This window comes from Olea europaea, chromosome 13 (genome assembly GCF_002742605.1).
Source record: "Olea europaea var. sylvestris chromosome 13, O_europaea_v1, whole genome shotgun sequence".
Classification (NCBI taxonomy): domain Eukaryota; kingdom Viridiplantae; phylum Streptophyta; class Magnoliopsida; order Lamiales; family Oleaceae; genus Olea; species Olea europaea.
In genome coordinates this window covers 24,766,484-24,779,179 of record NC_036249.1, presented here as the reverse complement: position 1 = coordinate 24,779,179, position 12,696 = coordinate 24,766,484, and the positions used below count along the sequence as shown (strand labels likewise).

At 37.4% G+C, this 12,696-nt stretch overlaps 2 protein-coding genes across 3 annotated transcripts; both read left to right on the top strand.

Annotated features, from left to right (window-relative positions):
- Positions 1-959: 959 nt before the first annotated feature.
- LOC111408580 (uncharacterized mitochondrial protein AtMg00860-like) lies at positions 960-1,352 on the top strand. The gene has a single exon (XM_023038325.1). It carries the CDS (start codon positions 960-962, stop codon positions 1,350-1,352), a length of 393 nt encoding a protein of 130 aa, XP_022894093.1.
- A 4,994-nt stretch (positions 1,353-6,346) lies between these two features.
- Positions 6,347-9,420, top strand: LOC111407989 (LEAF RUST 10 DISEASE-RESISTANCE LOCUS RECEPTOR-LIKE PROTEIN KINASE-like 2.1). 2 transcript variants are annotated; one of them, XM_023037727.1, is made up of 3 exons: positions 6,355-7,341; positions 7,932-7,973; positions 8,147-9,420. In XM_023037727.1, exons 1-3 carry the CDS (start codon positions 6,513-6,515, stop codon positions 9,265-9,267), a joined length of 1,992 nt encoding a protein of 663 aa, XP_022893495.1. In that variant the 5' UTR covers positions 6,355-6,512; the 3' UTR covers positions 9,268-9,420. The 2 variants fall into 2 exon arrangements, with proteins under 2 accessions (XP_022893496.1, XP_022893495.1); XM_023037728.1 differs by lacking the exon at positions 7,932-7,973 and having other exon boundaries at positions 6,347-7,341.
- The last annotated feature ends 3,276 nt before the right edge of the window (positions 9,421-12,696 follow it).

The following is a 12,696-nucleotide window of genomic DNA, read 5'->3' as shown; positions in this document are numbered from 1 at the left end:
CGGTAAGGATTTTTGAAGTCTGTTCCTCACCCTCAGGCTTACAGCGTCTCTTGGGTTGATACCTCTTCTATAGCTGTCAAGGAGTGTTGTTTAGTTCCTATCCAGTTTCTCGAGTATAAGGACCATATATGGTGTGACATCATTTCAATGGATGTCGGGCACATCATCTTGGGACGACCTTGGTTATTTGACCTAGATGTAACCATCCATGGTCGATCCAATTCCTGCTCCTTCGTGTTTAATGGAAAGAAGATTCACCTTAACCCACTGCCCCCAAAGCCTGTTGGCCCACTGGAAACGAAGAAGAGTGTGGATCGAAAGGGATTGCACATCATTAGTCCCACGGAATTTGAGCGTACACTTGTTGGTGACTCGATGGTGTCGCTTTGATGGTCATGGAGGTTTCATCCCACTCCACAATAAAGAGTCCTGTTGAAGTCCAGTCGATCCTCCAAGAGTTTCGAGATGTCTTTCCGGATGACCTACCTGATCATCTACCTCCTTTACGGGTTATTCAACATGCCATAGATTTCATCCCAGGGGCATCCTTTCCAAATTTGCCTCATTATAGGATGAATCCTACCGAGCACGCTGAACTTCAAAGGTAAGTGGATGGCCTCCTTCACAAAGGATTCATTCGTGAGAGTTTAAGCCCGTGTGCTGTCCCCGCCCTATTGACACCCAAAAAGGATAGTTCTTGGAGGATGTGTGTGGATAGTCGCACGATCAATAGGATCAAGGTGAAGTATCGTTTTCCCATTCCTAGACTTGATGATATGTTAGATATGATGGTTGGTGTCACAATCTTTTTGAAGATTGATCTGAAGAGTGGATACCATCAGATTCGAATTCGCCCAGGTGATGAGTGAAAAACCACATTTAAAACGAAAGATGGTCTTTGTGAATGACTGGTCATGCCTTTTGGGCTAAGTAATTCGCCAAGTACCTTTATGCGGGTAATGACACAAACTCTCCGACCTTTCATGGGAAAGTTTCTTGTTGTTTACTTTGATGATATCCTCATCTATAGTAAGACTAAGGAGCAACACCTTGACCACCTCACACAAGTTTGCTCTACCCTTCGTGTAATTAATCTATATGCTAACGTCAAAAAGTGCTCTTTCTTCACCGATACAGTCATTTTTCTGGGGTTCATTGTCTCTTCGACAAGGGTATCTGCTGACCCTGCCAAGGTTCAGGCGATTATTGATTGGCCTGAGCCTAAAGTTATTCATGACGTCAGGAGCTTTCACGGCTTAGCTACATTTTACCGTCGCTTTATTAAGGGGTTTAGCACTATTATGGCGTCTATTACAGAGTGCATGAAAAAAGGGGAGTTTTATTGGACATAAGAAGCGGCTAAAGCCTTTAAGTTGGTCAAGAAGCAAATGACGGAGGCTCCTATCATGCGTCTTCCCGACTTTTTCAAAGTCTTTGAAGTTGAATGCGATGCCTCCAGGGTAGGTATAGGTGGAGTCTTGAGTCAAGATCGTCACCTTATTGCCTACTTCAGTGAGAAGTTAAATGAAGCCAAACAACGATACTAGACTTATGATAACGAACTGTATGCAATGGTCCAGGCTTTGCGCTATTGGCGCCACTATTTGTTGCCCCAGGAATTTGTCCTTTATTCGGACCACGAGGCCCTCCGTTACCTGAACGCCCAGAAAAGATTAAGCTCTAGGCATGGTCGTTGGATTGAATATTTACAGGCCTATTCATTTATTTTAAAACACAAGAAGAGCGTGGAGAACCAAGCAGCTGATGCTTTAAGTCGTCGTGTCTCCCTTTTGTCGATCATGAGTGTCAAGGTCATCGATTTTGAAAGGCTTAAGAAGGACTACGAGGCATGTCCCGATTTTGAGGATATCTTTCTCAATTTGCAAAAGGGGCAATCACACACCACAGATGACTTCCGACTTGGGAGGGTTATCTCTTTCGAGCCAATAAATTATGCATCCCTCGAACTTCAGTTCGAGATTTCATCGTGTGGGAAGTTCATGTGGGAGGGTTAGTCAGTCACTTTGAACGTGATAAGACCATAGAGGAAGTTGAACTTCAATTCTATTGGCCTATCTTGAAAAAAGATGTGTCTAAGATTGTTAGTACTTGTAACACTTGTCAATTGAGTAAACAGAAGAAGCAAAACACAGGCCTATACACCCCTCTTCCCGTCCCCAATTGTCCTTGGCAAGATGTTAGTATGGATTTTGTATTAGGCCTTTCACGCACCCCAAAGAAACATGATTCTATTTTTGTGGTTGTCGACCGTTTTTCGAAAATGGCTCATTTTATCCCCTATAGCAAAACCTCAGATGCGTCTAAGGTGGCTATGTTGTTCTTTAATGAGATTGTTAAATTGTATGGGCTTCCTAAGACTATTGTGCCCAATAGGGATGTTCGTTTCACCAGCCATTTTTGGAGGACTTTGTGGCAAAAGATGTGTACCAAATTGAAATTTTCTACGGCCTACCACCCTCAGACTGACGGTCAAACTGAAGTCGTTAATCGAAGTCTTGGTAACCTATTGCGTTGTCTGGTCCGGGAAAATCTTTAAAATTAGGATTTGATCCTTCCTGTAGCTCAAATTGCGTATAATAGCTCCATAAATCGTTCATTAGGTATGAGTCCATTTGAAACCGTTCATGGGTACAAGCCTAGGAAACCGTTAGATCTCATCCCTATGTCCCCGCAGGCTAGAGTGTCAGTGTCAACCGAAGCATTTGCACAACATCTTCGTGATTTGCATATTGAGATCAATAAACAATTTGAAGCTAGTAATGCAAAATATAAACTACAAGCTGATTTACATAAACGATATATTGAGTTTAACGTTGGGGATTACGTTATGGTCTGTATTAGGCCAGAGCGGCGTCTACATGGACCCGCCTCCAAATTGTAAGCTCGTAGTGCTGGGCCTTTTAAAATTTTAAAGCAAATTGGTCCAAATGCCTATGTGTTGACATTCCACCACATTTTGGTTACCATTCTAATTTCAATGTTGAGGACCTAGTAGTTTATAAAAGTCATTTCATTCTCTCAGATGACCCTTTGTTACCTTCTTTTGTGGACCTTGATCCCGACTATTTGGCCACTTCTAACCCACTACCACCTCTCACAGCACACACGGATAAAATTGATGCTATTTTAGATGAAGAAATTGTGTTTACTAATGATGGAGAGGTTCAGGACTTCCTCGTTCATTGGTTTGGTCGACCAAATTCTTATTGTACATGGATCTCCAAAGAGACACTACATCAATTGGATCCAGATTTATTGGAGTTTTATCGGAGTCAGCAGGATCTTCCTTGGCCTAGATCGCCTCTCGTTCACCCAAGGGGAGTTGGTGAGGACACCAGGTTCAGACCTCTACTGACACATTTTTACAGACGTCAGAAGAAGCTTGCCCAACCACTCAGCTTATGATTGAGAGATTGATGACAACCTATAGTGATATATCCACTCGACAGGGTCGAGTTTTCTCCCACCTCGGGAGAGTTGATGAGAACATCGGACGTTTACTTATTTTATTTAAACTTTATTTATGCTTTATTTATCTTTTGGACTATTATTTAAAATTTGGACTTGTATGGGCTCGGACCCAATCTCGTTAGGGTTGCTTTACTATTTAAATCTATTTTGCATTGTAATTTCATTAGATGATGAATGAATAATTATTTTGGCGACTTATGGCGCATTCCTCCCCTTCTTTTGCCCTCTTCTGTTAAATTCTTCTTCTCCCCCCCCCCTCCCTAATTCCCCATTCTTCTCTTTAATTCCCTCTCCCTATAGATCTGTTCTATTTCTCAATTAATTGTCCCGTTGGTGCTGCATCAGTGGGCCTACGAGTTCCGAGTCTATAGTGTTGTTCTTGCTTATGGTATAAGTTATCTCGATCATACGAGCTAAAGGTGAATGAAAGGATAACCAGATAGAAAATAAGATCTTCATTTGTTTTTCCACTTGAAAATCTCATGGATTACTTTGATTTGAGCAGCACGTAGTTTCATCTCCAAATCTGTATATTAGTCTCATATTCCCCCCCCCCCCACATTTACTGTTCCAAAAAGTTGCACAATTACTGTTTTCCCAGAAATTGAACTGTTGGGCAATATGCATCTGAACCGATCTCAAAATTTCATATTTATTGGTTTTTAATTTTCATAAATCAGTTGCCTAGAATGAAAGGGGTATAAATCTAATGATAAAATTTTGTTTAATGTAATTAATTTATGGTCAATCAAGGCTGTTTAGCTTAAGACTCAATTGATATAGATTGGTTTAACAAACAAACGTTGTTTTGGAGACATGCTCGTTGGAGTTTCTTGAGATGATATCAATCAAACGACCAGGAGTGCTCAAGTCACCTATACTGTTGAGCAAATCCACCTACAAATCGAACCAATCAATTAATTAGTGAAGGATTTGCAAAGAATAAAGTAAAGAAAATCAAGAACCAAAATCACAAAAATTGAAGAATGATTTTTCCTCTTCTAGATTAGGCTCAGAAACTTGATCCACACCACAAAGGTATCTCCATTTTGAAGGTCATTTTTAGTCACAAAGACAGATCCACAAAGAAGGCAGAGGAGGTTTTGATTTTGCACAAAGCAGAGAGAGTTTTTCTTGTTCTTGGGTGTGTTTAAATGAAGAAGAAAGACTCCAATTTATAGGCTTCACAAAGAAACAATTTTCCCAAAATCTTGCAAGATTGGATTCAATCAAAACTGCAAGATTAAGCTAAATCAAAATTGAAAGATAGAGCTTAACGAAGACGAGATAAAATGGTTGAAAAAGATAGCGATGATGCTTATCTATATTTCACATGATTTTCAAATTACCTCCAAGTTGTGAATTGAGCACCTAACACAATGGGCTGATTACCTCTAAATACCCAACATAATTCAGCTACTTTAATTGTGGTTTGGATTTAATTCTTCAATCCTGGGCTTCTAGCCTATGAAGTTAAACGGGCCGAAGTTTTTCATCATTGTCTAGGGGATTTGGGCATCATTTACCAAAATGCCCAACATATACATTAAATAAAGGGAAAAATTCATAACTAAGAAGATAAGTATCTATCATTTCAAAACTAAAAATAAAAGTTTCAAATTTCATAAATCAGATATTTATTAAATTTAATTTATGATTTAATTAATTAATTATACATTTAATTAATTAAATATATTAAAGTCATAAATTTATGTACTTTGGTCACAAATTGACGTTTTAGATAATCACATATTATTTTTTGGTCACAGACTCACAAATAAAAATTTTTATGTGTCACAAATTATATTTATGGTCACAATTACATGTCACAATTTATTGGTCAAATATTACTTATTTGTCACATATTTTTATCGGTCACATATTACTTATTGGTCACAAATTAGTCAGTTTGTTGGTCACAATAGTTCAAATATTGGTCACAAACCACATACCACCCCACCCTACCCTACCCCTACCCTAACCCCACCCCACCACTACCATCGCCGCCACACCTGACCAACCCCAATCCACTACAACCACCACCTCTGCCACCCATACACCACACCTTAAATCACCGCTACACCATCACCCCCTACGCCGCCACCACCGCGTGTAGAATCACCACCTCACTGTCATATCAGCAGTGACTGCAACATCCGCAAAGCGATCTAAAAATGTCACCACCACCACCATGCAACACCACTATCATTTACCATTAATCACGCACTACCATGAAATAAACACAAATCCGTTAGCTATCTTCGTGCGGTGCCACCACCATCAACACCAATCCACCTTCAAACACCATCGCCCGCGCACCTTGCTGCCATGAAATAAACACAAATCCCTTAGCTATCTCCATGCGGCGCCACCACCATCAACACCAATCTGCCTTCAAACACCACCGCCCGCGCACCTTGCTGCTTGCACCGTGTAATCACTGCAGATTTGGGTTGCTGTAGCAACGACGACAGCGACGGCGATCTGAGAGTAGAGAGATGGATGGTGAAGAGAGAAAGGAGGAGAGGAGAGAACGGTGGCGCACAGTGTTGAAGAGAGAATGAAGATGAGCAGGGAGAAAAAAACTTCAATTTAGGGTTTGAAAGGGGGAAATTTATGGTAGGGTGTATTTATATAGATTAATTTATATTATTGTTATTATTATTAAAATATTAATTTATAATATTTAAATTAAATATCTGATTTTTGTATAAATAAACATTGCATCTTGTTTTAGAAATTAGATCTTTTAAAGTAGGCCTATATGTAATTTCCACTTAAATGAATGCATGTGTATGTATGTACACTGGGTCCATCCGAAATTCAGACGAAACCTCTCTTTTGGATTTTCTCTGGACTAAGGCAAACTTCAATGTCTTGACTTTAGTAATTGTATAATTCGTCTATTTGTCAAATTTCAAGCTGTAATAAGTCTTCCATTCACATCCGTTGGTTGCTGAGATTGTAGATACTAACCAGGCTTACAAGAAAGGTGAAGCCAATAATTTTGCATCCCAGCGATGTACACAGACTTCCTTTATATCCTCTCACTATTTATCATCACGACCCTCGTATTGCTCTACATCCCGGGTTCCTTGTGTCAAAATGGTGGGGAATATGCATCCTGTGGTGCTTCATTTCAGTGTGCCGGAATCCGGGAAATAAGTTATCCATTCTTTGGTGGTAATAGGCCGGAGTATTGTGGATATCCAGGTTTCCAGCTCAGTAATTGCCAAGGCGATGTCCCAATACTTACTATTTCATCAAGACAATATCGTGTCCTGGAAATCAATAATTTCACAAAGACGGTTAGAGTTTCAAGAGAGGATTTATGGAACATCATTTGTCCCAGATTTCTTTACAACACAACCTTGGAACAAAATATCTTTCTGTTTTCCCCCAATTATCCAAACGTTACTCTACACTACGGTTGCTCCACATCTAGTGGTCAGCCTGCACCACGGTCCCCACATATGTTCAACTGCACCGTGAATGGAACCAACAGCGAAAATTTGTTCACAATAGGAGAAGATTCACCATCTATCCCTGGATTTGAAACTGGTATCCGATGTGAAACTAATATCTCTGTTCCAGTCAATCAAACTGCGGCAAGGCTCTTGGCAGCTTCTTCAGCTTCAATCGTTCTTCTCCAGGACGCTCTTGCTAGTGGCTTCTCATTGCAGTGGTCCGCGAATAATATCGTTTGTGAAAATTGCATTCGGTCAGGTGGTGTATGCGGAACTAATCGGGATTCTCTATCATTTGCTTGTTATTGTACTAATGGAACTTTTGCGTCAATTTGCAACAGTACTTCAACTGGAAACAATACTCAAACCGGAACCGGAAATGGTACGTGCGCCAGCTTTTTTCGGCTCAATTAGTTTCATCTTCTCTCGTTTTTACATTTGGAGAAAGTTATTCATTTTATTGGAGCAAAATTTTAAATATGTTCACACTTCAATTGTCCAATTCTCTGTTTTTGGGGGAAGAAATTTAGTGTTAACGGCTGCATCCAAAGCATTAACATTAGATATCCATGGAATATCACTAATTCATGCCCCCAGCTTTATAAAAAACGCACGTATAACAGTATAAGACGTCTGAGTTGCTTATTCTAACATATGGACCAAAAATATTCTCTCAATTCTTCGACGTCACACCAGTGGATAACACCCCCATCCTTCGTTGTACCAAGGAACAATTCTGTTTCCTGCCTCTCCATCTCAAATCAACGAAAGGATAACAGCTTCTTATTTTACACAGTTTCAGATTCTTATTGGGCTAACTAATGCTTAAGCTACCAGTAGATTATTGTTAAACTGAAGCATGAAAGCATTCTTAAGAAAGATTTCATTTTCATGCCCGCGCGTGGATGTACTAGCATGTGAATGATGAGGAGATTTGCTCAAGTTTTATGGGCTTACTGTTTTTGGTTGCAGGATCAAAGAAAGGGCTTGATGATAAGTGGAAGTATGTAATAGGTAAATCAAACCTTTGCAGAAGTCAGATTTCAAGTTCTCTTTCTTTCTTGATGAGAAACATATTATATTTATCTCGAAATAATTTGTATATCTATAATTACTTTTTGGGACAAAGCCCTCTACAATTGCTTGATTACAGAATTCTAAGTCTCATCTCCACTCTTTGCATGCAGGGGTGTCACTCGGCATACCTAGTATCATTGCATCGTCCATCATCATATTCTGCTACCTTAAACGACAATGTTCATCATGGGAGTCAATACACGAAAACAATCGAAAAGTGGAAACATTTTTACTAAAGCACGGATCGCTTGCTCCGAAAATATATAACTACTCGGAAATTAAAAATATAACCAAATCCTTCTCTAATAAGCTTGGTCAAGGAGGATATGGTAGTGTGTACAAAGGAATGCTACCTAATGGTCGATTCGTTGCTGTCAAGGTTTTAAATGAGGTAAAAGGAAGTGGAGAAGACTTCATGAATGAAGTTGGTAGCATCAGTAGAACTTCTCATGTCAATATTGTCAATCTCTTAGGATTTTGTTATGAGAGAAATAGAAGAGCATTAGTTTATGAATTTATGCCCAATAAATCATTAGACAAACTAATGTACAAGAGTGGATCACCCAATTCAGAAGGCCATTTAGAGTGGAAAACACTGTACCAGATTGCTCTTGGGGTCGCACAAGGTTTAGAGTATCTTCATGGAGGTTGCAATACAAGAATTATACATTTTGACATTAAACCCCAGAACATTCTTTTAGATGAAGACTTCTGTCCAAAAATTTCAGATTTTGGCCTTGCTAAATTATGCGGAAAGAAGCAGAGTATTTTGTCAACAGTTGGTACAAGGGGCACTATTGGTTACATTGCCCCAGAAGTTTTCTGTAGAAATTTTGGAGGAATGTCTTATAAATCCGACATTTACAGCTATGGGATGATGGTTCTTGAAATGGCTGGAGCAAAGAAAATCGTTGAAGTCGGATCGACCAAGTCGAGTGAAAATTATTTTACCGACCAAGTTTATGAACTCATAGTAGTTCGTGAAACAATGAAATTTGATGAATTCATGAGCAGCGAAGACAAAGAAACAGCAAGAAAGATGTTTTTGGTAGGTTTTTGGTGCATCCAAACTACTCCATCAGACCGTCCATCAATGACAAAGGTAATTGAAATGCTGAAGGGAAGTTTTGAATCAATAGAAATTCCACCAAAGCCATTCTTGTTTTCACCTAGGATGCCGGTTCAAGATTTTTCCTCATCATTGTCAACATATCTAGATAGGGAAAGTTAGCTCAGGCTACAAATGGTTTCTAGCATCGATGTTTAAGAAATCATTTCTCATAATTGTTATGCTTCTTGTTTACGTTAATTTGACTTAACATATGCATATTCTTCACTGTAACTTAGAAATTTTATATAAATCCATTAAACAAGTTCATTAGAAGCTTCTAATTTGTTTGAAAAACAGCAGAAAGTGACAAGATTTGTCAATTCTACTATTACAAATACACCATTCTCAAGGCTCGAAACAAAATCCTTCGCATTTTTCTTTTTTCCCAAAAAGATTGAGTCCATCCATGCATTAATTACAAGTTCACGTTTATTACTCTAAATTAGATATATTAACTAATAAATTTTATAATTTATTGAATTCAGTATAATTGAATATAAAATATGAAATGAATACCTCGCTCAAGTGGAAAGAATGAAAGCCTTACCAGATCAGTTACTTGAATTTGCATTTTATTTGGGAATAGTGAAATTCCAAAAATTAAAATTTTAAATGTATGTAATTTATGTGTGTAAAGTATAAATTATGTATGTATATTTTTTCGATGGCTAGAGTTGAGATTTACGTCTTTCTCTAAATTTTTTCTATTATTTTTTATTTTCTTGGATATTAATAAGTAACTAGGCTATGTGACAGTTCGAATAGAAAGAAGTAGGGCAAATTAAGAGGAAATTACACAGAATGTCAATTTTTCTCAATATATTTACAAAAATGTCAATTTTTTAAAAACATTGCAAGAATGTCAATTTAAGACATATTTGCCCCTGAAAATAATTTCAAATTCCATACATGTCCTAATTAAATGAGATTTGACCTAATGGAAGAAATTGTACAAAAATCTTGTCAATGTCATAGATGAAAAGTTGGAAAAAAAATAGATAAATTTTGAAGAAACGTTTAAGACTCTCTAAATACAGAGCAAAAGGGTCACCGGTAAAGCGAGAAAGAGAGAAAAATCTTATTTTTTTTCCCTCAATTTTTGTAATTTTTTCAGCTGCAAAGGGTTTATGAGATGGGAAAATTTGGAGCTTTTTGCTGGGTTTAAAATAAGAGCTGGAGCTTGGATTAGAAAGAGGTAAAAATTCTTTTAATATCTTGTAATTTTTTTGGACGTTTTGATTAATTTTTGGCTGTTTTATGGTTGGAAATGTTTTGCCTCTACTTTCTGCAATTTCATACTATAAATTTTAATTTTCTCTTTTGTATACATCTTCTATTAGTGATGCACATATGCACATGTTACATGTGCTAGCACTAATGTTGAGGGAAAAAATTTTCTAGGGTTCTAATTTAATATTTATCCTCTTCCTTTGCTTTCAAAGTCCAAATTTCAAGTATTTTGAATGTTTCAATATTTTTGGTACTTGTGTGATGTGGAAATAACATTACTATTACTTGGAATCCATTTGTTGTGGGAGGTACCCGTATTTGGGTTGAACTCTTGCTAGACAGTCGACAGCATACCTGTGATTTTAATATTTTGTTATGCTCGAATATGAAGTGAAATAAGTTTCAATAATACCTATTTGCTTAGAGGTGAAAAGTAGATTTCCCGATAGTTCATCTGTCGACAGTTCACTAATGTATAGAAATGCCATCGCGCCTAACTGTTGGTTTCGACAGTTGGCCTCGGTAATTCTCGATAGATGAAACAGTCTACAGATGAACTGTCGAGAATGGCAGTTCAGTCCTTCCCTCCGCTCAGTTCCACAAGTCAAACTTTGGTTCATTCTAACATTGCACGAGTGTTTTACATAAACATATATGAAATGCTATGATCTCATGATTTTTTCAATTGATTTGTCCGTATTTGGTTAGATTTTTTCCATCCGAACGTCTTACATGTGACTGATTTCCATATGTGGTTATATTTTTGTGTTTCACATTTTTATTTGTATAACAATACCACCACCGTCACGATTCATTCTTCATAATTTTTTGATCACATGTAATTCAAATCTATTTTTGTGGAAGTTGCTTGTTTGAATTCAGATTATGATAGATTGCATGAATCAATTGAGCTATATTATGTACTGTGATCAGATTGTTTTTTGCACATAAGGTGAACGTTATTACATTTCTTCACATTGTTTTCTACGTGCTTTATCTCGAAATACTAATTTCACCAATGTATGATGACATATGAGCAGACTCATACTCATGACTTGAATGATCGTCAAAGTGTTGGTGCACACATTCTTGCTATAATTGGAGATGGAACCAATCGATTTCGTTGTCAAAGAAAGAGAAACCTTCACAACGGTCTACTTTTGATGACTGTGGCAACTGCATGGAAAAACATTTTGTTTTCTATTTATGTATATAATTTTGCATTAGTTGGTTTTATTTATGTGATGTTGGCAGAGGAAATTGTTTTTGTTTCATACAGAAAATGTTTATAGTAATGAATAGTAAAGAATAGTAGATTGTTTTTTAAATAGGGTCATGGAGCTACTCCACAGTACAAAACAATGGTTACATCATGTTCGATACTTGAGCAAGGTTGTGTACATAAAAATGATTTTTGGTGCATTTTATAACTTTCTTGCTTTCGATTCTTTGTTTGCATTAAAATATTGTGCGTACCATGTTTCAATCAAGATGAAATGGTACACATGATTTAATGTACACAATTTTCATAAATGATAGACCAAGTGTGAGTGATACAAGCGCACTTAGACTTTAAAAGCATCACACTAATTGTCTTTCAAATTCAATTTGAGATGTGATGAAAATAAATCTTCATCGTCGCGTATTTCGGTCGGAGGTATATTCAAGTTAACGACCTTGAACTTCAATTCAATTTGAGTACGGGGATCAAGAATATCAAGTTTGTCCTTCAACATTAACAAAAGTCCGGTTACGATATTACTTGTCGGAACCAGAATGTAAGTGGTTTTGTCCCCTCTTCACTTCTATTCGTCATCCGTATGAACAAACTTTCCCCATGCGACATGATGAAACTCAAATGATTATTCATACCTCAAATGTTGGGATTGCAACGATAAGAATTCTACAGAATCAATGTGTTGGCATTTAATAGCATGAAAGCGGCACTACATAATACGTAAATCCGTACAATAGTAAAAGGTCAAATCAAGGCTTTCCATCGTTTTAAGTGTTCAATTTGACAGTAAAACTATATACCCCGACAGTTTGCAAATGTTCCGTTTCGACATTTCAAACGTCTAACCCGACGGTTTGTAAATGTGAAATTCGACAGTTGAACCGTCGAAAATGTCGAGAAGCAGATGACAGTGGGTAGAACATATTCTTCAGCACAACACATTAAGTGTGATAATTAGTATTGAGCTAGATGAAAAAGGTCAGATTGGCCTTGTTATTGAAGAGACATTTAATGAAAACATTATCTGGTTTGAATGGAAGAAAGTACTCAAAACCTTAATAGTGATAATCACATTTGTGAAG